The 24,145-nt window shown below is 39.4% G+C and overlaps 2 protein-coding genes across 4 annotated transcripts; one reads left to right on the forward strand and one right to left on the reverse strand.

Annotated features, from left to right (window-relative positions):
- Window positions 1-251: 251 nt before the first annotated feature.
- Window positions 252-9,791, reverse strand: LOC115688923 (mannosyl-oligosaccharide 1,2-alpha-mannosidase MNS3). The gene is made up of 6 exons (XM_030614883.2): window positions 9,495-9,791; window positions 6,629-7,590; window positions 6,192-6,453; window positions 1,730-1,927; window positions 1,383-1,531; window positions 252-1,243 (listed from the first exon to the last, which is right to left on the reverse strand). The coding sequence occupies exons 1-6, from the start codon at window positions 9,570-9,572 to the stop codon at window positions 985-987; spliced, it is 1,908 nt and encodes a 635-aa protein (XP_030470743.1). The 5' UTR covers window positions 9,573-9,791; the 3' UTR covers window positions 252-984.
- A 7,540-nt stretch (window positions 9,792-17,331) lies between these two features.
- Window positions 17,332-23,828, forward strand: LOC115688930 (nuclear intron maturase 1, mitochondrial). Of its 3 annotated transcripts, none has more exons than XM_056319704.1 (4): window positions 17,332-19,486; window positions 19,772-19,873; window positions 19,980-20,041; window positions 23,119-23,828. In XM_056319704.1, the coding sequence occupies exon 1, from the start codon at window positions 17,418-17,420 to the stop codon at window positions 19,482-19,484; it is 2,067 nt and encodes a 688-aa protein (XP_056175679.1). In that variant the 5' UTR covers window positions 17,332-17,417; the 3' UTR covers window positions 19,485-19,486; window positions 19,772-19,873; window positions 19,980-20,041; window positions 23,119-23,828. The 3 variants fall into 3 exon arrangements, with proteins under 3 accessions (XP_056175679.1, XP_056175680.1, XP_056175678.1); XM_056319705.1 differs by lacking the exon at window positions 19,980-20,041 and having other exon boundaries at window positions 23,119-23,163; window positions 23,242-23,828; XM_056319703.1 differs by lacking the exon at window positions 19,980-20,041.
- Window positions 23,829-24,145: the final 317 nt, after the last annotated feature.

The following is a 24,145-nucleotide window of genomic DNA, read 5'->3' on the forward strand; positions in this document are numbered from 1 at the left end:
CAATGAAACCCATGATACCATTTCCAATTCCCAACACAGGGAAAGTTAAAATTACAGTTCTGAAGGATCAAACCTGTTTAGTCGGCGTGCAGTCTATCTCAAATTCTCTTTCACGTCAGAAACTGTCGGTAGAAAACTATCATTCTCTATTTGTGGCAATGGAAAAGAGCAGCGAGCAGCTTGAAGAAACAGGCATCGTCATTCGACATTCATATAAGTACTTAAGGGGAAAAGAGGAATTGGCATTTGGATGTCCGAACAAAGTTCTAATTTCACAATCATCAACTGTTGTGTGGAAAAGTATAACCGAAAAAGTTTTAACATACATAACAGATGTCGGAAAAAGGCTCAATAAAACCACTCTAACTAATGCTTCATCTCTTTAACATTATAAAAGACTTGCGCGCCAAAATCTCGAGGTAACAACCTGACATGAGTATACATTCAGACAATAAGGTATTGTGTATTGACTCCCATTAGCATCGTTCCAGAGAATTTAGCATCCGGTTCTCAGTTGAAACTTGAGTGTCTCTGGTCGCTCACCCTGTTTTGTATTCAGAACAGGTCAAATGGGCTCCAAAGCTAGAAATGACGTGATAAACTGGAAAGCAAAAGATATATTCCAACCATCCTATACTTGAGATGCTAAATTCCTCTATCTATTGATACAGAGAAGAAAAGAATCGAACGAGGAGCTATAAGACAAATGAACAGCCCCACTTGAAAGAGCATGATACCAGTGCTGCCCTAATCGAAGAGGCAGAAAAATTGGTGGATCCGAAACAATTTCTGATTTGAGACTGCTCATTGTTGTGCAAGGCGTAGAACAATCATCCTTTATGGCAGAATTCGCTGCGGATAACCCTCATCAAACAGGCCATGCTTCCTTTGGGTCCTAGAGGTACCAACTAAGCAAAAAAAGCAGTTTGGGCCGTGATCTTTCTGATGTATTATCTTCGCAGTGATCACAATGTACTGTACGTGTTAGCTACTCCTGACCGCAGCTTTAATAGGCAAAGGGTGAGCTTCCGTGTTGAAAACGAACTTATCCAAGGGAATAACATCACTGTCCGAGAACAACAAATACAAGTATTTCAGCGTCTCTCCCAAGAAGAAGGTCTCCATTTTGTCTCTCCTTCGAGGAGGAATGTGGGTGACGTCATCAAGAGAACTGTAGCCACCAGTATCGACCTTTGTGTATTTCTCAAATGCCTCAAAGATCTGCCAACCCCATTCACGGTATCTGCATTATAAAAAATTGATCACAGCTACACTCAGAAAGGTGGGTGGGTGAGCAGGTGGATATGGACAAAAATCTAAGGTGCTGAACGGTGCTGGGAATACCAAATAAGCACATTCGGAAAGAAATTAAAGGAACATACTTTGGGTCTTCTGTAATACGGTATAGAACAAACAATGATTCCACTGTTTCAGGACGCAAAAGATTATGACGATCAGCGTGTTTGATAATAATGTCGCTCAAATACTTAGAGATCTTATTTCCACCATCAAGACCCTCTTCAGAGTACTCCTGTTCGAAATAAAATGCTCATCAGATGCATTGGCAATGTAAATCAAAAGAACTATTCCAAAGTGATTGACATACAGTTGTCTAATCAACTACCTCCTAAAACAAAAAATTAATCAACTTGGCTTATTAAAATTTCCCTTGACCAAACTCAAAAAAGTGAAGTTCTAATCCAACAGCAAATTATACGAGAAAACCTACCTCTGTATGGAAGTAAGCAATTTCCGGAGCAAGACCAGTAGAGGTTACGGAATACATCTGAAAGCATGTATGCGTCAAATCTTCAGCAAGCTTCAAATTTTCCAAGTCTTCAAATGTAAGTAAATCGTCTTTCATTGCTCTCTCTTTTGTCTTGCCTTTTGTTGCACCAAGTGCAAGTGTACCAGGCAGGAAACATACCTAACAGTCATAAAAAGTTGCATGGTAAAATTAATGTGCTTATTCATATTTAATGAGAGAGAGAGAGAGAGAGAGAGAGAAGCATCAACATGAGCTTGATAAAGATAAACGATTTTCATGGTGAATTGCAGGTTGATCTGACAGAAAAAGGTTTAAAGAATCAGAGAACAAAAAGAATTACTGCCTCCAGAAAAGGCCTTATGAATTTCAATTTTTTTAACACATAAATCACATTGACTTGTTTCCTATGGGTGAATTTTGACTGTCAGTGCAATTGAAACCATGACACGTCAAGATTCTAGGTACATTTTTGAGTAAGATAGTTATATATAGGGACAAGTACATTGGAAGTCTTAAAACTTATCATGAAAGTGCAATCGAGTCCTAAAACTTTCTAAAAGTATAATTAAATCCTAAAACTTGTCACGAAAATGCAAACAAGCCCTAAAACTTTTAAAAACCGCAATCAAGTTCTAAAACTTGTCAAATTGGTCTAATTAAATACCTCCGTTGATTGCACTTTTCAAAAGTTTTAAGACTTGATTGCACTTTTTCGACAAGTTTTAGGACTTAATTGCCCTTTTTGAAAGATTTAGGACTCAATTGCACTTTCATGACAAGTTTTAGGACTTCCAATGCACTTATCAGATATATATATTACCGATATTAGGATCCTAAAAATTTTCTGCATTCAAGGAGGAGAGAAAATTGAGGAAAGGCCTCTAGATTTAAGCTGAAAAGTACGGTCCTCCCCATGCATAAACATAAGCATCTAAGGGTCTATTTCGTAACATTTCTTTTTCTAGAAACAATTTCTGTTTAGAAATAGTTTTTTCTATTTCTATTCCTTATACGAGTTTTTGAGGAAAAAACGCGTTTAGCAACTGTACAAAATTTCTATTCCCGGAGTAGAAAAAGAACATAAATGCGTTTGGTAGGACACTAAAAATTTCTACTCCCAATTTTTTCATCTAATTATAAAATTGTCGGTGGAGATTTAACAATTCATGTTTGGATAAAATTGGACTAGAAATAGAATAAGAATATATTATGATATAGAATTAGATGACCTTAATACAATCATAAAAAAATTACTTCTTATAGATAAAGCAAATACCAGATGGTGGTCGAGAAAATTGCAGTTTAGGGGACTTAACAATTCATGTTTGGATAAAATTGGACTAAAAATAGAATAATAATATATTATGATATAGAATTGGATGACCTTAATATAAACATAAAGAAAATCACTCCTTATAGACATATCAAATATTGGGTGGTGGTCGAGGAAATTGTAGTTTAGAGTGTAGGATTTTAGGATTTGGCGTCAGGGTTTTAGGATTTCGGTTTTGAGGTTTAGGGTTTAGGTTTTTAGATTTTGGATTTTATGGTTTAGGGTTTAGGGTTTAGGTTTTAAAGTTTCGGGTTTGGGGTTTTAGGTTTAGCGTTTTAGTGGTTTAGGGTTTTAGGGATTCGGGTTTTGGGTATTGGGGTTTGGGATTTAGGGTATAGGGTTTATAGTTTAGGGTTCGGGATTTATGGTTTAGGGTTTGGGGTTTTGCGGTTTAACGTTTAAAGATTTAGGGTTTGGAATTACGATTTTAGGACATAGGTTAGGGTTTTGGGTTTAGAGTTTTGGGGTTTAGGGTTTAGTGTTTCGGGTTTTGCGTTTGGGATTTTAGGGTTTTTTTTGGTTTTAGGATTTGGGGTTTAGAAGGTTTAGGGTTTGGGTTTAGGGTTTTAGGGATTTGAGTTTTGGATTTTGGGATTTAGGGTTTCGGATTTTTCATTTTAGTGTTATGGGTTTTAGGATTTGGGTATTGAGGTTCAAGGTTTTGGGGTTTAGGGTTTGAGGGTTAGGGTTTTAGGATTTGGGGTTTGGGGTTTAGTATGAAAATATCTTGTGAAAGAGGGAGAGCTGATCTTGTTTCTTTTTTTGTTCCAGAAACATAAAAGTAGATTTTTTTCACTTCTTATTTCTGTTCCAAATCTATTCCCTGACCATTTTTCTGTTCCGGGGAACAAAAAAACTAACGTTACTAAACGGATTTCTGTTCTTTTTCTGTTCCGGGGAACAAAAGAACAGAAAAACAGAGAAACAAAAACGTTACTAAACAGGCACTAAACATGATTATCTAACGGATGGAGACCTGGGCGAGATTGCATCAACTAAGTTAGTTCAGCATGGACGTTAGTTTTCTTAAATCAGAAACCCAATAACTGGTGTAATTTCAGCTAATTCAGCCATTGTTTGCAAAAATAGTGGTAAAGTGACCAGATGTCTGATGTTGAAAGAAGGGAAAGTTATGTTTCAGCTTTTCACTTTTGCCAATCAGTTCTTACGTTCAATGCTGCTAATCGTCATCTTTTCCCAGCATTTGTGGTTCTCAGTTCTTCAATTGTGTTAATTTAAACAAGAAGGATTTTATTGGGTTCTTATTTGCCACGAACTCAGGTATCAATAATTATGCATTTGTAGTTTGAACTCTTAACTAGCCAGGCTGATGAAGGCTTTCTTCAATAAATGCTAAGAGAATGTAACAGGTGACACAAACAACTGCATAGCCAAAGCAATATTTACTCCATAACCAATGTAGGTTAAATATTGCAGAAAGATGCCACTTGTAGTCAGAATTATGGTTATTTGGAATGAACCAATTGCCCATTTTGAACCATATAAAGCTAGTGCATAAAGCAGCATCCAGCGTTCAGAAAGTGGTTGATTGGTTAACATACATGGACTTAATGCCCTGCATGACTGAAATTTTATATGATAGTGCCATTACTTATATTAGAATGAAAGAGGGAATAAAGGATTCACAATAAAAATGTGGGCTGAAAACGGGATAAAAGTTTCAAGCTCTTTCTTGCTGTGGTAGTGGACAAACCAATCCCAATGACCAATAGTTGTTAGACAAGATTTCAGTGACTTTTATATGAACTCAGAGCTTCAATTTAACTTTTGAAAGGAAAGAGTGAAGCGGCTCAAGAATATTGTAAGATTTTGTAGGACCACTGCCAACTGTTCTAAAGACTTAAACTGTTAGATGAAGGCGTAATTTGATATTTAATTATTCCAACACTCGCCCTCACGCTTAGTATGATCTTTTTTTGCCTAGTACTAAGCATGGACATATTTAATTGGGAGGCAAATGGGGCCTGGAAAAATTTGAACTTAAGACCTCCAACTCTGATACCATGTAAGATTTTGTAAGACCACTGCCAACTGTTCTAAAAGTTTAAGCTGTTAGATGAAGGCATGGTTTGATATTTAATTATTCTTACAAATATAAATTGCATTCTGGCAGAGGAAAACGGGCTGATAAAGCAGCATCAAGAGTATGAAATGAAGAGATGCCAAAATATGAGCAATTTTCATATTTTCAGCCAATTTGCAATATAAAAAGATTGATGATGACCGAAGGATAATAAATACCAATGAACAACCCCATGGCCAGAGGATGGTGCTCAAGGTCGAGAGAAGATTCAAAGAGTACTACTAGGTCAAACAGCCTTTGTGAAGTTCAATGTTAATCGGCTAGGTGTCATTAGACACAAATAGAGGTGAAGCAAATCGTAGTTCAAGCCTACAAGAAATGAAGGTATAAATGTGAGGAGGCAGGTGCTTGAGATAATATTGTTATTTCATCATGGTTTATAAATGTTAAAGGGACCTTATGTTCCAGCAAGAAACATGAATTCGTAAGGAATAAGATTGACTGCTCGAAGCAAGCAGTTAAATGAAATATATATCAGCAATCATGCAGCTAGAGGCAAAACTGGCATGGCTTGAATGGTTAGTTGTATCACTGTTTTAAGCATCCACTTGTCAAGAATAGTCTTAAATCTTTTGTAAGGATTTTCCTACTTAATTGTTATAGCCTTTCTTCTTCCCCCAGTTACTTTAACAAATTAGTTCTGGTAGTTAAAAATGCATAAAGCATGTCACTAAACAGTTAGCTCACTGGACATCTAAATCCATAATTCCGACAGTCAACGATGTGGGACTCCAAACACCCTCTTTCATGCCTGAGTCGGTTAAAAGAATATGTGAAGGAACCAGCGAGGCATGTGGAATAGAAGGTCAGGGGAGTAAGGCTAACGAGGATCCACAGGAAAAACTATCAATCAAAAGGGTAGTAAAAAACTGGATCAAGGCTTGGATACCATATTGAAGTTGCAAGGCCACTACCAATTTCTAAAACTTAATTAGATGAAAGTATGACTCTACATTAGAATACCTCAATAATTAGAAACCACATACCAGGTGATCCATTTTCGGACTGAAAGCTCCATTAGATCCGTAAGGCAGTTCTCCCACGAAAACCAAGCCATTTGGGACTGATTTACGCACAAGCCGGTTACGTACACCCTTCATAGCTTCACTGTACATCTCGTATAGGTAGGTTAGATTACTATTTTGACTACCTCCCTGATGAAGCCACACTTTCAGCAAATACTCATAATAGCTGTCCCCCCGAGACCCTAGCCTTATATTTTCTCCGCTAAATTGACCAGATTGAGGGCTGCACTCAGCAGACAAATGTCATCAGAAGAGAATGGAAGACGAATAACTAGAAACCATATGCTTGAAGAATGAGAAATCATTATTAAAGTTATTCTGCGGCACTCTTTATAATAATTGACATTGCTTAAGTAATCGTTCCATGTCTATAGGAATAAAAATTAGGATTATCAAACCTTATGTAGATAGGAACCAAGCCCTCCACCTTGGGTAGAGTCTTCAGATGCTCCAAGACTTTCATTGCCTCCAAACTGTACTTTGGATCACCAGAAACCATACTAAGATAATTAAACTCAAGCTGCAAAGTTGAAGCTTCTGAAGTACTACTCAGTCCATCAGGAGCTGGATGTGCTGAAGAATCGCGTAAAATTACATCACTATAAGGAACCGAAGTCGGACTAGCAGTGAAAGCAGATAACAGACGATCAGCCAAATCCCTAGCAGTATCCAGGTAAACTGTTGGTTTGGGACCATTTCTTGTCAATTTCATCCCCTCATCTCCTCCACTCAAATGATAGGCACTCAATAGACCACCCAACACACGTATTGTCGTCTCGAACAAATTGACTTGACCTTTGTGTTTAATCCTGTCTAATAGCTGAGTTTCAATCCACAAACCTGCTTCAGAGACAATTTCATCAGCACCCATTATAATAGCAGTATCAAGAGCATCCACAACTGTTGCACCTAAACCTCCTAATCCATCAACACCACGCTGGCTGACAGGCATGAGTTCATCATAGCCCATTGCATGTTTCTTGTAACCAGACCATGCATGGATAAAAGCATCCTTAACCTTTTGTTGTCTGCTTACCCACTTTAATCTGGAACTTGGATTCTCAGCTTCACGACCGAAAGAATTTTTTCCGCCCTTCTCATCAGGTGATAAACGAGGAGGAAGCCTTGGGGGTTTCCTCCAAAATCTTCTAAGTCCGCTGATACCATCACTATTGATCTTGTCCCCTTTATTTACCATGACATCTTTTGCTAATCCACCAGAAACTTGGGGTCCTGAACTTGTATGTGCCATGAAAAGATATGCTAAACCAAAGAGCATCACCAAAGCAAGAAACTTCCCCGTACTACAACTCAACCAATCACGCTTTATGTTACGAGTGAGCAAGGTCTGATTTATCACCTGGGAAAGCCAGAAACGAAAGAAAGCAACCAAAAACTTTTCGTTAGAATCACATACTTCTTCTTGGACAAACTAAGAGCTCAAGTTATTTGTCAAAAGAAAGGACAACCTGAAAGGATATTTTCATAAAGAGAAAAGGCTACTATTTCATTGACAAACCTTTTTGGTACTTTTGAATCACCCTTTCGTTCTTTTTTTTGGGCTAACCACATCAAAGGCCACTTGTTTGCGCTCACTGTGCTCATTACGACTAAAGTGCAAAAGTTTGACAACACCAGTCAAAGAAGTAGAACCAGTTTGTCTGTCCCTATGAGGTATAAATGATCATACTCATAACGATCAACAATATCGGATTCCTTCAGTTATCTAGTATACTCAAAATACGACAGTAATCTGGATAAAGCTAGTGGCTCCTGCCAGGTCCAGGAGCATCATAAGCGTCCCATCTAGTTTACACATCATAGCGTGAACGTAACCCAGAGTAATATCTACGCCTGTGATGAATTGAATAAATTTTCAGGCAAATGCCATCGGACAAACATGAAAGGAAGGGGTAAAACAGAAACTCGGTATAAGACTTTTCATAGCCAGACAGGACAAAGGAACCACAAAACTTTCCTACTTAAGCTTTTGAGAAGTTCAAGTGTGACAAGATCCCCCAAGGAAAAATTAAGAGAGTCTGTGCTTGGTTTATTTTTCGAAATTGATGAATTTATCCATCCTAGATATCACTAGGACACATCCAGTCAGCTATTTTTCTTGACTCAAGACACTCATTTGTGCTTTATTCCATTTTTGGCTCTAATAGACCATACAAGACAAAAGAGCATAATCATTTGTACACAATGGAACAATTGGGGCAGTGGCATCAGCAAATTACACTGTGATGTCAGAGTGAACACTTGATATCATAGCATATGATGGAATTCAATTCAGCATATACTTTCCATAGCATGCCAAAACACCCAAGCAACCTCAGGTCCATCTCTATATCACGACTTAGAAAAAGTACTATGCTACTTATAAGTTCACTGAAAAAAGACCGACGTCTGCAATTTGTCAAGTAACCTGAATGACCTCATTCAAAATCTTTGTAAGCTTAAGATGGAAACTCCTTTATAAGGAGAAGTTAATTCATCATTTTCATGTGAAGGTTACACCATGTGGCATTGACATGTGCTGCATCAAGCCAATGAAAAAATGAGTGACTCCAAAATTTAGGATGACTTGCATATCACGCAGGCAACGTGATTGATCGGTCCCACCACACCAAGTTAGCCGTATAACCAACACAAGAAATACTTCTTCCTCTAGAAAATGATCGGTTAGCTAACAATGGAACACCTGGAACGATATATAGAAGTTACGAGTCCTGGGACCCTTCTAATACACCTCACTATTTGCGCACACCTTATGGTATGGCTCTAAGAACTCGTTGGTGAGGAGATTTCGTGAGTAGAAGGAGAAGTTAACCCAAAGAGAAACAATTTATCTGAAAGAATAGAAGACAAGTTCCTAACAGAGAACCAACAAGACAAAGCAGACTGACACATGTACAAAAACTTTCTTGTTTTACCAGCTGAATTAAGCTAATCATCTATTCTGAAATTTGAGTAAGACCCCACAAGATAGAATCACTGCCCGAAACGCATACAGCCCAGACAAGTCTCACCATCGCTAGATTAAGTCGACGCTTGTTCCAGTGGAAACTGATGGATCAGATCAACTTCTACCAAAAAGCACCCACCATCTGTCCTATGCAGATACTCTAAACCGACCCAATAATCAGAACCCGAGCAAAGATCTCAAATCCCGGATCTTGAGCAGCTCAATTACGCAGAAAAGTCAACCGAACGCGAGGAACAACGAGGGTAGGCGAAGCAGCAGAAGAAGCCGGGACAAACCTTGTACAGCGATCGCTGGCGAAACTTGGCGTTGTCGTATTTGACGTCCTTCATGGAATAAGGCAAAGAGTCGGACATGGTGGCCGGGATCGCGCGCGCTCCGTCTCTCCCTCTCCCTCTTCCCTCCGATCTGCTCCGCACGGCGACAAGGCCCCGGAACGCACAGCACAGAGAGAGGCGGAGACGGAGGCGGAGGCGGAGACGGAGACGGAGGCGGAGGCGGCGATCAGCGCCCGACGGCGGATCTCCGAGAGAGATTGCAACGCGGGTTGATCGGCTTCTTGCAAGAACGGAGAGAGAGAGAGAGAGAAAGAGAGAGAGAGTAGTCTTCGGTTTTGCAGGTCAATGACCGGGCGGTGTGTTGGGTAGCAGAGGTGGCCACGGAACCCCAACCGGTTCGTGGCCAAGTGTGAACCGGAACCGTACGGTTCCGGGCCGGTTCCGGTTCGGAACCGGTTCCGGGCCGGTTCCTATTTTTTTCTGTTTTTTTTCTTTTCCTTTTCCTTTTCTTTTTTTTTTCTTCCTCCGCGGCCGGCCATAGCCGGGGCCGGCGCGGAGGTCGCCGGCCTCTAGGCGAGGCGGCCCTCGCCGCCGTCGGGCGAGACCGGCCTCGCCCGACGCCGGCGAGGTCGAGCCTCGCCCGGTTGCATCGCCTCGCCGGCGTCGGGCGAGGCCGGCCTCGCCCGGCCCGGGCGAGGGCCGCCCTCGCCGGCCGCCGGCGGGCCCCCTCGCCCGGCCGCCGGCGACCTCCGCGCCGGCCCCGGCCATGGCCGGCCGGCGGCCGCGGAGGAAGAAAAAAAATTAAAATATAAATTATAATTTTAAAAAACAGAAACAAGGAAAAAAGACAAAAGAGAAAAAGGAAAAACAGAAAAGGAAAAGGAAAAGAAAAAGAAGAAAAACAGAAAAGGAAAAACAGAAATGAAAATAAAAAAAATTAAAAAAATACAATTCTTGTGATAGAACATTATTCAATATAAATTGTGATTAAAATGTAAATTGTACTCAAATTTGGGGACAAAAAGACAAGAGAGAAAGAGAGGGCTTCAACTTAATAAATTATCATTAAGCACATTACAATTCGTTACAACGATCTTAAAAAAAAAGGAGTACAATATATATACCCTAAAATTATCCCAAAACCTAAGCATTCCGTGCGTAGGGGACCAGAGGTCACATATCGTCGGATTATATTTCGGTTTCCCTAAGCTCACGTGGGCGTACCCGGTATGAGAAACAAGAGTACCCGAAATATTTGCCAACTCCAATAGTTCTTTTACCCTCAATCGTCACTACCCGTTCCAGTACCGATAGTGGTAGCGGTAGTATCTCCGTCGTTAAAGAATTCGGATTCACTATTCCGATCTATCTCTTGTTGCCGGTATTGAGCCTTCGTCCAATCAGCAACACAAGCTTGCATCTCCACTGATTCTGGATATAATCTTGAACGATGTTCGTTCAAAATATTACCTCCGGCACTGAATGCTTGTTCGACCGCAACTATAGAATAAGGGGTTGAAAAAATCTGTTTTGCAATAAGAGAAAGGATTGGGTATTGGCTTGCGTGCCTCTTCCACCAATCCAAAATAAAAAATCTGTACCACCTTCGCTCATAAACTCAAATAAAATGGTTAGATAACTCTCTAATTCAGAAATATTTCCTATTACTCCCTTTTTTTTTTTTGTCTATGTAATAAAAGTTGGTACCCTCTACTAATTTTACCTGTCTTGTCATTTTGTATCTCCGTAGATTGAGAAGATCTAATATCACCTAAATTATATTTAGTATAAAATTCATTATATAATTCTATTACTACGTTTTTAACCTCACGTACTATGGTTGTAACATTTGTCACATCATAATGTAAACATTGATAATACGCACGAAAAAAATCATTTAAGCCATCCAATTTGCAACGCGGATCAAAAACACAAGCAACTAAATAAATCATGGGAATTTCACTATAATAATGAAGCCATTTCATTTTCATTGCAACTACAGTATGTTGTAATTCAATATCATTTTCATATTCATCAAAAGTTCCGACAATATTAGTACACTCTACTAAAAATAAATGTGTAGTAGGATAATAAACACCAGACAAAGTATAAGTTGCATCATTAAAAACCTTTAAAAGATCTAAATTTTTTTGGCAAATATGCCACTCTTGTGGGTATAAATTAATCTCAGGTATATTATTAGAAATAAATGCACATAATAAATCTTTATATGCTAAAGATTCACTAAGCAAGTGGAAAGTAGAATTCCAACGAGTTGGAACATCTCTTGGAAATCTTTTTGGCTTTTTGCCATTATCTCTACAAAATCTACCCCATTCTTTCATTTTTTTGGGATGTTTCCATAAAAATTGAATCGCCGTTTTTATTGGTTGAAGAAAAATATCAAGAGTTTTCAAACCATCTTGTACACATAAATTTAAAACATGACAAGCACATCTAATGTGAAAAAATTTTCCGCCAAAAGCGGGTTTACAAATATTTTCTAACTCGGCAATTGAAGCGGTATTTGCTGCGGCATTATCAAAACCAATTGAAAAAATTTTGTTAAGCAAATAATATTTTTCTAAAACTTGCCTAATTAGTCTATAAATATTATTTGTCGTATGATGATCATCGAAAACTCTAAATGCAATAACTCTTTTTTGAATAGTCCACTCGTCATCTATCCAATGACATGTTATGCCCATGTAAGAATGATTTTGCCAATGATCACTCCAAATATCACTACCTATATGCACGCATCCATTAAATTGCATAAAAAAGTTTTGTAAATCATTTTTTCCATTTTTGTAAAGATCTTTAATTACTCGTTTAGTTGTATTTCTAGAAACACGTTTTGCTTGTGGAGCACATGCTTTTTGTACAAATTCATTAAAACCAAATCTTTCTCCAAAATTAAATGCTAAATGCTCAACGGAAATAAATTTGCCTAATTCTTCCTTATAAGTTTTTTCATTAAAACGAAATAAAGGGGAAGTGTTAGGATTGACGTACCCGGAAATTTGTTGTTGCCCGATATCGATTCCCGTTTCAGTTGGATGTTTGCTCATAAGATGTCGTTTAAATGTTCCATATCCTTGTCCACCTGTATATTTATATATTTTTCCACAATATTTACAAATTATATCATACCTTTTTTGACCGATATCAAACCTTTCCATTTTCGTGAAGTGATTCCAAATGTCGGACGTAAATTCCCGTTCCGCTTCCTTTGTTGTAGATATTTCAGCAGGAGGATGAAAACTTTCTTGCGTCGGGACGCGCTCCACATCGTGAAAAATGTTGATTCCATCATCTTGAAAATCTGCATATTCACGAGGATCAAAAGAATGATGAGATTCCGTCGCGATATTCTTACCTTTGCCAGTTGGCACTCGACTTCCACTTGCCATTTTTCGAATAGATTGAGAGAATTGAGCGGATTAATTGGGAGAATTAAGAAAGAATTGCGTGGATTGAGAAAATTGAGAGAATTTCAGAGAATTTGAGAGAATTTCGAGTATTGAGAAAATTTGAGACTTGAGAGAAGAGAATTGGAGAGAATTTGAGAGAATTGTGTGTGTATTGTGAGAATTTGAGAGAATTTATAGGAAAAAAATAGAAGAAAATTTAGAATTAAAAAAAATAAAACATAACCGTTGCAAAATTGCAACGGTTATGTGTTTTTTTTTATTATTATAAAAATGCCCGTTGGGGCGTAGCCGTTGCCCCAACGGGCCGCACGCCGCAAGGTGCTGCGGCGCAGCAGGGCCTACACGTCTGCAGGCCCTGCTGCAAATAAATCTATTTTTTTTTTTTTTTGGTTGGGCCGTTGGCCCGTTCTCTCGCGGCCCGCAGGCCGCCGTAGCGCCGCAAAGATGGCCCGCACCGCAGTGGTGCCGTAGCCTCGCACCCGAACCGACGGTTCCGGCCGGTTCAAATTTTTCTGGAACCGGAACCGGGACCGTATGCCACGGGCGGGTTCCGGTTCCGAACCGCGGGCCCGGTCAATGGGCCGGGCCCGGGTTTGACCGGGCCAGTTCCGGTCCGGTTTCGGGCCAAAACCGGCCCGTGGCCACCTCTAGGGTAGGGTGCGCATGGAATGCATCCCAGAATAAAAATTCTGTTCCGGAATGCATTTCGGAACGGACCGGCGATTGTTAAAAAATTTCCGAAATGCATTCTGGAGCAATTTTTGCATTCTGGAATAAAAATGCATTTATTAAAAATACTTGATTACAGAATGTATTCTTGATTCTAGAATGCATTTTTTATTTCGGAATGAGTTTTTGGCAAGAAAAAGAGAAGCTACTTGAATCCGGAATGCATTCTCCCTATTTTCTCACAAATTTTTTTTTTCAGAAAATGCATAAAAATTGAAAAATTCTAGAAAAATTCATAAAAATTTCCAAAAAATAAAAAAAAAGTCAGATTTCGAGAAAATATGAAATTTGGTGAATTTTTTTTTAAAAAATAAAAAAAATCAAAATTTTCAAAACTTAACAGAATAGCTTAAAACACATGTGGCCACCCACTTTGAGTGAAATTTAAATTTTTTGAGGTGCCCAAAAAAAATCAAAAATTTCAAAACTTCACAAAATGGCTTAAAATACCTATGGCCACCTACTTTGAGTGAAATTTAAATTTTTTGAGGTGCCAAAAAAAAAGAAAAATAATAAAAAATAAAAATTTTCAAAACTTCACAAAATGGCTTAAAATACCTGTGGCCACTCACTTTGAGTGAAATTTAAATTTTTTGAGGTGCCCAAAAAAATAAAAAAAAATAAAAAATTTCAAAACTTCACAGAATGGCTTAGAATATCTGTAGCCACCCACTTTGAGTAAAATTTAAATTTTTTGAGGTGCCCAAAAAAATAAAAAAATTCAAAACTTCACAAAATGGCTTAGAATACCTGTGGCCACTCACTTTGAGTGAAATTTAAATATTTTTAGGTGCCCAAAAAATATTTAAAAAAATAAAAAATTTCAAAACTTTACAAAATGGCTTATAATACATGTGACCACCCACTTTGAGTAAAATTTAAATTTTTTTAGGTGAAAAAAATCAACAAATCAAAACAGATTTCTGTTCCAGAAATCAATTTCTGGAGCAGAATTAGTCATGTTTTACCAAACAGATTTCTCCTCCAGAAATCAATTTCTGACAAGAATTCCAGAAATCAATTTATGGCAAGAATTTGATTTCTGGAGCAGAATGGTTACCATTCGCACCCGTAGTGTCGGGCTAATCGAGAGGTTAGGGACATCTCCTCCACTTCGTCGCATGTTTCCCTGTTTTTTTATTTTTGCTTTTTCATTCTTTTATTTATTTATTTAAACTCCGTTTATTTTGCAATAAATGAATAATTTAAAAAGTATATTCGCAAAAATAATCACAAAAATGAATGAGTAAAAGATATTTTCGTCTAAACCGTTGTCGATGATAAAAATATTTAAAATTGACTAATTATTTCCAAGCGATCGAAACTTTTTTTCAAATCATTCATTTTTTTGAGCGAAACAAGCGCACCTGATTGAGATGTCCGTTAACAACAATAGATATATTGAAATTGATTTAATAAGTTAGTTTCCGATCTACTTATTTAAAGATTCATTTTATCATATCATGACACGTAGTACGTCAATTTTGTGAAGCGATTTTAGTACACCTAGCATTATTTCTAAATCTTGCGTAATTCATGTCCAAATTCAATGATCAGAGAGAATGTGTTTTCAAGTCGCTCTCTGAGTTTGATTTTTGATCTATCTTGATAAGTTAATCTCCTCTTGTATTATATTGGATCGAAAATTCTACACTTTTTATTTATAAAGTTCTCTTTCTGTTGGTCAAAGATAAAATGGTTCGTAGCAGGGGTAATTGACTTTAGGGTGATTTGGTTCCTAACATGTAATCAGAAAAATATTTGAATCACGAACCTAGCCGGTAAGTTCGGGAATTGCCGCAATCTAAACTGGCCCGTTTTATGTTTTGAGTAAAAGATTAAATTCTTATAGTGAAATATAAAAGCAGCACCATTTGGCTATGAAAATATTTGTTGTTCATATGGTTATTGTGTTATTTGTTTATGTTGAAGAATATAGTTCGATTCTTAAGGAGTACAAGTGCTCTTGATTTTTTTTTTTCTAAAAAAAAAGGCTTTAGAACCAATTTTCCCAAGTAGGATTCCTAGGCATGTTATAGATTTTAGAAACGAAGAACGAATCAATTCTCCCTCTTCCAATGACTTGTAGTCGAAAAACCAAGAACTATACTCTCGAGTTGAAAACACGAATTCCTTTTGACGGCTGGCTGCGCTACCCTCGTTAAATCTACAATGATGGTCATCCCAAACTACTAAATGCAAGTCGGGGCTGAGTGAGTCGAATCATGACGAAAGTATTGGCACCTACATATTATTTAAAATGTCTTTTTTGTGTTTTCTAAAAAAGGAAGAAAAAAAAGAGAGAGAGAAAATTGAGACTTAGGCGACGGCTGATGATGCATAAAAAATGGGCATCCAAGATGAAAAATTCGACAATTATGGACGTTCTTTTTAATTAGGTTTAATATTACGAAAAACGCCAAATTGATACATTTGTGACCGTGACAAATTTATTCAAAATTAATTTTTTTGATCATAAAAAATCTCAAACTGATATACTCATGACAAATTTACCCAAAACTAATTTTTTGACCATAAAAAATCTCGGACTTATACACTTATGGCAAATTTACCCCTTGTTAGTTTCAACAAACGAAAAGTAAAACCTCAAATCGGTGAACCCGTCAACTGCCACGTAGCTTTCCGACCGGTGGGCTGCCTTTTCTCTCCATTTCGGGTGCGTTTGGTACATCATTTGGAATGCTACTTTGGGAATGCAAATGCCTTTGGGTGGAAGCCCTTTAGGAAAAATGCAAATGGCGTTTGGTAAAAACTCATTTGCAAAGCTATTTTGACCCAAGTGGTGTTTGGTTAATTTTTTTTACAAATGGGCTTTGAGGGGGTTTTTTTAAAAAAAAGGCAAAAATACCCTTCGCCGGCTCCGGCGAAGGGCTACGGCTCCGGCGAAGGGCTACGGCCGCCGGCGAGCCAGATCTGCGCCGGCGGCCGTCGCCCGTCGCCGAGCGACCCCCGGCAGAGGACGCCGACCTCGGCGACGAGGCCCGAGGTCGCGCGACCTCAGGCCGACGGCCGCCGGGTCGCGCGACCCAGCCGACGGCCGCCTGGGTCGCGCGACCCTGTGCCGACGGCCGCCTGGGTCGCGCGACCCAGCCGACGGCCGCCCTGGGTCGCTGCTGACCCAGGCCGACGGCCGCCTGGGTCGCTGGCGACCCCAGCCGACGGCCGCCTGGGTCGCGCGACCCCAGCCGGACGGCCGCCGAGGTCGCGGGACCCAGCGGCCGCACTGGCGGTCGCCCGACCCCGAGCGGCCCGCACTTCACAGGCGGTCGCCCGACCCCGAGCGGCCGCGCTCAGGCGATCGCCTCGACCCGGCGGCCGTCGCTGGGTCGGGCGACCTCGCCGGACCAGCCGTCGTAGGCCCTTTGCCCTCGGAGTCCCTTTGGTGAAGAAGATGAACGAGAACGAGAGGGCAAAGCGGAATATTGAAATTTGAGTGAGGGTAGTTTGGGAAGTATAAAAATGATTTTGGCATTTGATTCGAAATTTGAAAGTCAAAGCTAGTCTTGATCAGCATTGGGCTTTTAGCATTGAAAATGCTAGTTTTGAGCATTTTCAATGCTCAATGCTAACCGTTTGGTTCAGCATTTTTGGGAAGGGGCTTTCGGGGCTGAAAGCCCCATCCCAAAAATGCTGAACCAAACGCAGCCTTCGTACCTTCAGGTTACAGAAGCTCCGCAGCGCCTTGGGTTTCGTTCGATGGTTGCTGCTGCCTGAAATCGAAGCGTAGTCGCTTCCACACATGCTGTCGAAGAGGATCAAAGCCATGTCGAAGAGGAATTTCATCAAACGCCTGTCGTGCACCATCTCTCCCGCCGTCCCTCGGGCGTCGTCCCGGTCCCTTGCCTCGCTCCCGACACTTACCCACCAAAGCAGCCCGGGAGCTCCACAGAACCAAGCCGTTCAAGATCCGTACTCTCTCCTTAAGGAGGATCCCGTCGACCTTGTTTCCTCGTTATGGGTGAAATCCTTCTCTTCGCCGACCAACGTCGTGTTCCCGAACCTCACGGGCTTCCTGGCGAAATTTGACCTCTGGGTCCTCGCCTACCAACGAACCTGTGCTCACGCGACCGGCACGTTCCCGCCTCGCAATGCCATTCATTTCGGCACTCTCCTTTCTCTCCTGTCCCTCAGGAATGCGGTTACTCGCAGCAAATTCAAGTGGAACGACAAGACCCATCAGCTGGTTCGCAGCCCTTACGATAGAACAGGCACGAGGGTAATCTCTAAAACCAAGCTGAAGGCCATTTTGGAGTCGAGCGAGCCCTGTTTCCAAGATAGGGTGGTCCAGGAGGTTCTGCTGATGATTCTCGAGCCGGTTTTCGAGGCTCGCTTTTCGGTAAAGTCACATGCTTTTCGGCCAGGAAGAAATGCCCATACTGTTATCAGGACAATTCGGAGTAATTTTGCCGGGTATTTGTGGTTCTTGAAGGGTGATGTATCTGAAATTTTCAACAGTTTGGATTTAAATGTGGTGATGGGTCTTTTGGAGAAGGCTATCAAAGACAGAAGAGTGTTGGGACTAATCAAGTCAGCATTCAGAGCCACGGTTAGGAATCAAATGCCGAGGGACGACAATGAGAAGTTGAGAAAAAGGAAGAAAAAGGAGACCAAGAAGAAGATTCTGCACGAGAACGAGCCAAAACCAGATCCTTTCTGGTTAAGGACCTTTTTCGACTTTGCACCTGAGGAGGCTGCCAAGGTACCCGATTATGGTTGTTGTGGCATTATAAGTCCTTTACTTGCTAATGTTTGTCTAAATGAACTGGATCATTTCATGGAACGGAAGATTGTTGAGTTCTTCAAACCATCTCAGTTTGATTCCATATGGAAAAGTTCAATTGATGATGGATGTCATAACCCTTCTTGGCCTGAGTTTGTTCCTTCTAGTGGGAAAGAGAAGACAAGGAAAATGGATTATATTAGGTATGGGGGTCATTTCTTGATAGGAATTCGAGGGCCTAGAGATGACGCTGTGCAAATTCGGAAGGAAATTATTGAATTTTGCGATGTACAATTTGGTTTGAGGCTGGATAATTCGAAGTTGGAGATAGAGCATATCAGTAGAGGTATCCAGTTCTTGGACCATATTATCTGTCGTCGAGTGATACATCCGACACTCAGGTACACTGCTACTGGAGGCAAAATTGTGAGTGAAAAAGGTGTGGGCACTCTGCTTTCAGTTACTGCCAGCTTACAACAATGTATTCGTCAATTTAGGCGTCTTAAGTTTGTTAAGGGTGATAAGGATCCTGAGCCATTACCCTGCACTCCAATGCTTTACTCCAGTCAAGCTCATTCAAATGCTCAGATGAATAAGTTTCTGGAGACCATGGCAGATTGGTACAGATATGCTGACAATCGCAAGAAAGTTGTGGGATTTTGTGCTTATGTGATTCGAAGCTCTCTAGCTAAACTCTATGCTGCAAGGTACAGACTAAAATCTCGTGCCAAGGTATACAAAATAGCTTCCCGTAACCTTAGCCGCCCATTAAGAGAGAGTACCAACAATTCTGCGCCTGAATATTCTGATCTTTTGAGGATGGGGCTTGTTGATGCAATTGAAGGCGTTCAGTTCTCCCACATGTCTTTGATTCCCTCCTGTGATTACACTCCCTTTCCTAGGAACTGGGTTCCTTATCACGAAAGGGTACTGCGTGAATATATCAAACTGGAAGACCCCAAATTTTTCTGTGAGTTACATAGATCGATAAAGAGGCAGGGTTTAAGTTTGCCTCAAGATGAGGTATCTGATATTGTGTGGGACTGTAAAGTTTGTGGCTTAAGGCGTCATCGAATTGATGTGTGAAGGTTGGTTCACTCAAGCTCTTCTTTAACAATGCCATAGGAATATAAAGATAATAAAATTTCCATTAAAAATGCCTTGTGGTCAGTCCTTTTCCTAATCGTTCACCTGGAGTTTAATTGAATGCTGGGCACTAGATAGGCTACTGCATTTTTGACTGGATGTAGATCGATTTATTCAGACTGGATAGCTATAATAACATTTGTTATAATAAATGGTGCAGAGATGCATCAAAGTAACTTTAGCAGATTTTTTGAGTCATTCTAGCTCGATTGTTTGCTTTCCTGCAGATAAAAGGATCACACTCTTTTTAGTCTTGGCTCAAGGTTATGTAGCATACTAATCGACCTATTGAACCTACCAATTTCCACCTTTCAATATTTAATGCCTAGGTAAGCCTTCTGTTCTGTTTTTCTGCATATCTCCACCTGTGATGTTTTATATTGCTATCCCTTATGTAAGTTTTACCTCTCAATAGCAGTCTATGATATTTTATAGGAGGAACTCTCTTTGGAGGAATGAGTTAAAATCCTGGGGTACCAAAGGGAGCACTCCTAAAAGTGAGTTGTTGAAATTTTTCGCCTTATCAATCTCAGAGGCAGTGGTGGAAATGTGAGTAGTGCATCAAATTGGATAAGTTCATGGTATCATTGGTCTTCTCTAATGTGACTCATGTATCTCTACTCAGAAACCTTGAAAAATCCCATCTGAATTTTTCATTAATGAGTAAAATGTCTTTTAGCCAAAATTAAACAATTTCGATAAAATACAGTCCATAAACAAAGTACCACCAGTTTGCCTTTACAAAAGGAAAAAAGTAATTTATTCTGGGGTTGTATTAGAATGATCTGGCATATTTTGCAAAAGAAATTATTGTAGGCTTGATCTTCAGGCCTTGTGATTTCCTCTTATGCCCATAAGAAGACTATTTGATTAATTTGTTACAAATGCATCTGATCCTGAGTAAATATATCTTGTCGTAATTTGTAAATATTTATACATCATGCTAGCCTAATGAAGCAATTCGCTTGAAAACTTGCTTTTTGCCCATCTAAGCTCTTCGGCCTGTGTTCAGAATCTTTTTAGTTACTAAGAGAATGGCCAAAGCACTATCACACAACCAGTGCAGAGTTGTGATTTATTGAGTGGTCATTTTGTATCTGCCCTGCTGCGAATAGATCTTTTCCTTCTTTGCATGAAGGTTTCTGTGTAAGACAGCCAGCTGGCTCCTGAGACCTATAAGTATGAGATTATATATCATCTCTATTCTTGCCTTCAGTATGTGGTTTCTGGTTACTTTTCAGGTTACTTGAAATCGCCTGGTACCAGACACATTACCCTGATTGTTGCTCCTCTATACCAACTTTTGCCGATCTTTATTATATGGATAAGTGCGCCAAAAATTTTAAAACTTATCATAGAAGTGCAGTCAAGTCTTAAAATTTTTAAAAAACGTAATCAAGTCCTAAAATTTGTTAAATTTGTCCAATTAAGTCCTCCCATTAACTCTGTCCAACTAGGCTAACGGAAGATACCGACATAGCTTTTTTTTGTTACTATATTAAGATACGTGGCGCCAATATGGCCCCACCATGCGCCATATCATGAAAAAATTAAAAATTTTAAAAAAGAATAAAGAAAAATAATAGTGAATAAAAACCAAAAAACAATACTGTTCATCTTTTTCGTTCTTTCACTGATGCACAAGGTTTCTTACATTCTCTATTTTCTACAAACCTAAGCTTTCTGTCTGAGAGGGAATAGAACTCACGCTCTTGCCTATGCCGCTTCTCCATGAGTATCAGCTATGGAGCACTCGTCCCCATCGTAGTGTGAAGCCACACACGACGCGCTACGCTGAAATTGATCAACCATGACTATCTTCCGTGCCATGAGTTTGAGCAGGTCCTCATGAAGATTCATCCAATCGTTTGCCATGATTCGAAGCTTTGTATTACAAATTCAAACCCACTTTGAATTAAATTAGGATAGATATAGAAAAAGAAAGTGAAAATTACTGACCAATATAAAAATTTCCTCAAGATCTTCAAGAACCTTAAACAAAAGCTACTGAAGATTACCGACAGGCAAATCCCCTTTAAACCTTAGTGCATCACATTTGCTCTTATTGAAATTTATTGACTGTCTGTCTCATGATGAATTTTCTCTCATTAACATAATGCCCAAATTTAATGGGAGGAACTGTTCCGCGTTCGGCCACTCGAAGAGAAGATACAGAGAATATGGCAGAAGAAGAAGAAGATCAACAGTTTATAGCTTGCACAGCAATGAAAGAAAGAAGATTAACAGTCTAAGTTTTGGTCTTTATTAATTGTTTTTTCCATTTTTTTAGTTTTTATTATATTTTTTAAGTAAGAGTTTTTTTTTTCTGATGTGGCACTTGATGGGCACCACGTGGACGTCAAGTGTCATAAGAAAGTAATAAAAAAAATCATGTCAGTATTTTTAATTAGCCAAATTGGATGGAATTTTGACGGATGGACTTGATTGCACCAATTTGACGAGCTTTAGAACTTGATTGCACTTTTGGAAAGTTTTTTTGACTCCATTGCACTTTTGCATTAAGTTTTAGGACTTCAAGTGCACTTATCTCTTATTATATCATCTCCGGAACTATATTGAACTTTCAAGGATTTGGGCTTAAATTGGAAAGCTCATAGCAAATTTGGGAAACACTACGGGCTTCGGAGATAAATTACTACTCCCACATGTAAATATCATCGAGTTGCCTGCAATACATAGATGGTGTAAACAAGTCTTTTTGGACCCAGTTTGTTGAGGATTAAGGCCCTCTTTCAGCTGCCTTAGTCTGTTTTTGACCTTCTATCCGCTAAAATTCATTGGAAATCCCAAAACTTCAAGAGTTATTTATTGGCATATCATCTTTCAGCATCCAATTGGCTTTGCTATTTAGCAATAACTTCTGAACATCCTTAGAGTCCTACATGCGATTTTTAGAACTCTCCCTTCCAGGTAAAACTTTTTCTGGTTGAAAACGATCTTGCTGTTGAACTGACTCAACACCGTGACATATAATTTAGATGCTTTTGGGGACAAGTGCTTGAATCAAGTCTGAAGATATCCATCCTGACACATAGTGAGGGATCCACATTGCAAGGTGTGGGGGCAATTGCCACCATCAAAGAAAAGTTCTAGATCTGTCCCTATTGACACGTCATTATTTCTGAAGGAATCTAGAATATTCTGTCATCCATTTCCTCCTTGCAACTGTACAGTCACTGTGATGCTGTTGTGCGATCCATAGCTAGCACTCTGTTACCGTGAAATGAAGTGTACTTTTTCTTGACTGGGCATAGCCTTAAACAACATAGATATGATCTTTGAAAATTTCACAGAGGAAAATCTGATCTGTGTATCACTTGCCTAGCTGCTTATAGATATTCCGAGCTCTATTAAAAGTGTTATAATGGTCGTTAAATTCTCTGCCTTTCTGAACCATGTAGAATTTCATACACTTTCCAACTCTTGTACCTTTCACCGTCAACTCTCTCAATTTCCTCTGTTCTGGGAAAAATTATCTTGCAACATCTATATAGTAATTCTTTTTAGGCTGCCATAAATCATGCTTCGGTTCATGATTTCCATCCTTGTCCAGGTGTCCAAAAAGCGCGAGATGTCCAGCTATCAGAGAATTTGAAAGGTGTCAAGCAGATTTCACTCTACTTAAGTTGCCAATTGCAGGTTGTGATGATCTTATGAGGGATTTCAATTGTTGCAGTGCTTTCGATCGGACAAAGTCTGCAGTTTGTGACATTCAGGTGAGGTTATAGTTTGATATTTTCGATTGTGCACCCTAAGTAAGATAAACTTAACTCATGGGCATCCTTAGATAACAAGAGCCTATGGAATTCACATGGTCCAAAGATCTGGCCATATGTCAGTATTGGCCCATTCAAGGGGGCTAGTTGACGAAGCAACATGTTAACATCTGTGTGTAAATTGTTTTATGACAAGTTTTCAGTCACATAAAATAAACAAAAATCACCTTGCCCATTCATCTTGAAATTCTCGAAGCACATGTATGGTATATTGTCACATATATTGCTGATTCACTGCACTCTTTTCTGGATGGATTATGTTTAAAACACTCGGTGCAAGTTGTATTAGAGTGCATTTTGACTATTTCCCAACCGGTGCAAGTTGTATTATAGAATGCATTATGACCATTTCCGAACCTTCCGGGGGAAGCCAATGTTGCACTCTGTTTTTGCTAATGAAAGCATGTGGGTGGATCAAAGTCTTGAAGGCTATTGTGGCATGAGATTTTGAGCTCCTCTACTCTATGATCCACTTATGTCTTCCTCACTCCACAGATATATGGTTCATATTTATCCTTTTCGATCAAGTTACTCTTAGAACATACAGTAAGATTCATGGTGGGTATTATCTCTTTTGGTTTATGATTTGATTTAGTCTACGGGGCGCGCGCACACCCCTAAAGTTTGCAACTTGAAATTGGGCTGTCCTGATCACATGTCAAATTCTGATCAGAATTCATTTAAAAATTCTGTCATTGCATAGCATTGTAATATTCGCTGCGCATTCTAAGAAGTCCATTTGTTTGGATTGTGTAACTTTCAAGTTTATCAATGTTAGTTCCATAAACGTATCGAGTTTGTGTC

This window comes from Syzygium oleosum, unplaced genomic scaffold (genome assembly GCF_021117445.2).
Source record: "Syzygium oleosum isolate NSW1041296 unplaced genomic scaffold, Sole_v2.1 Sole_v2.18, whole genome shotgun sequence".
Classification (NCBI taxonomy): Eukaryota; Viridiplantae; Streptophyta; class Magnoliopsida; order Myrtales; family Myrtaceae; genus Syzygium; species Syzygium oleosum.

What these genes read in the sequence shown, in the direction of transcription:
- LOC115688923 (XM_030614883.2), bottom strand. Translation starts at nt 9,572, where the DNA reads ATGTCCGACTCTTTGCCTTATTCCATGAAGGACGTCAAATACGACAAC. An exon ending in GTCCGAAAATGGATCACCTG is followed by an intron (nt 1,928 to 6,191) that starts GTATGTGGTTTC and finishes TATGACTGTTAG; the next exon opens with GTATGTTTCCTGCCTGGTAC. An exon ending in CGTATTACAGAAGACCCAAA is followed by an intron (nt 1,244 to 1,382) that starts GTATGTTCCTTT and finishes TTTATAATGCAG; the next exon opens with ATACCGTGAATGGGGTTGGC.
- LOC115688930 (XM_056319704.1), top strand. Translation starts at nt 17,418, where the DNA reads ATGCTGTCGAAGAGGATCAAAGCCATGTCGAAGAGGAATTTCATCAAA.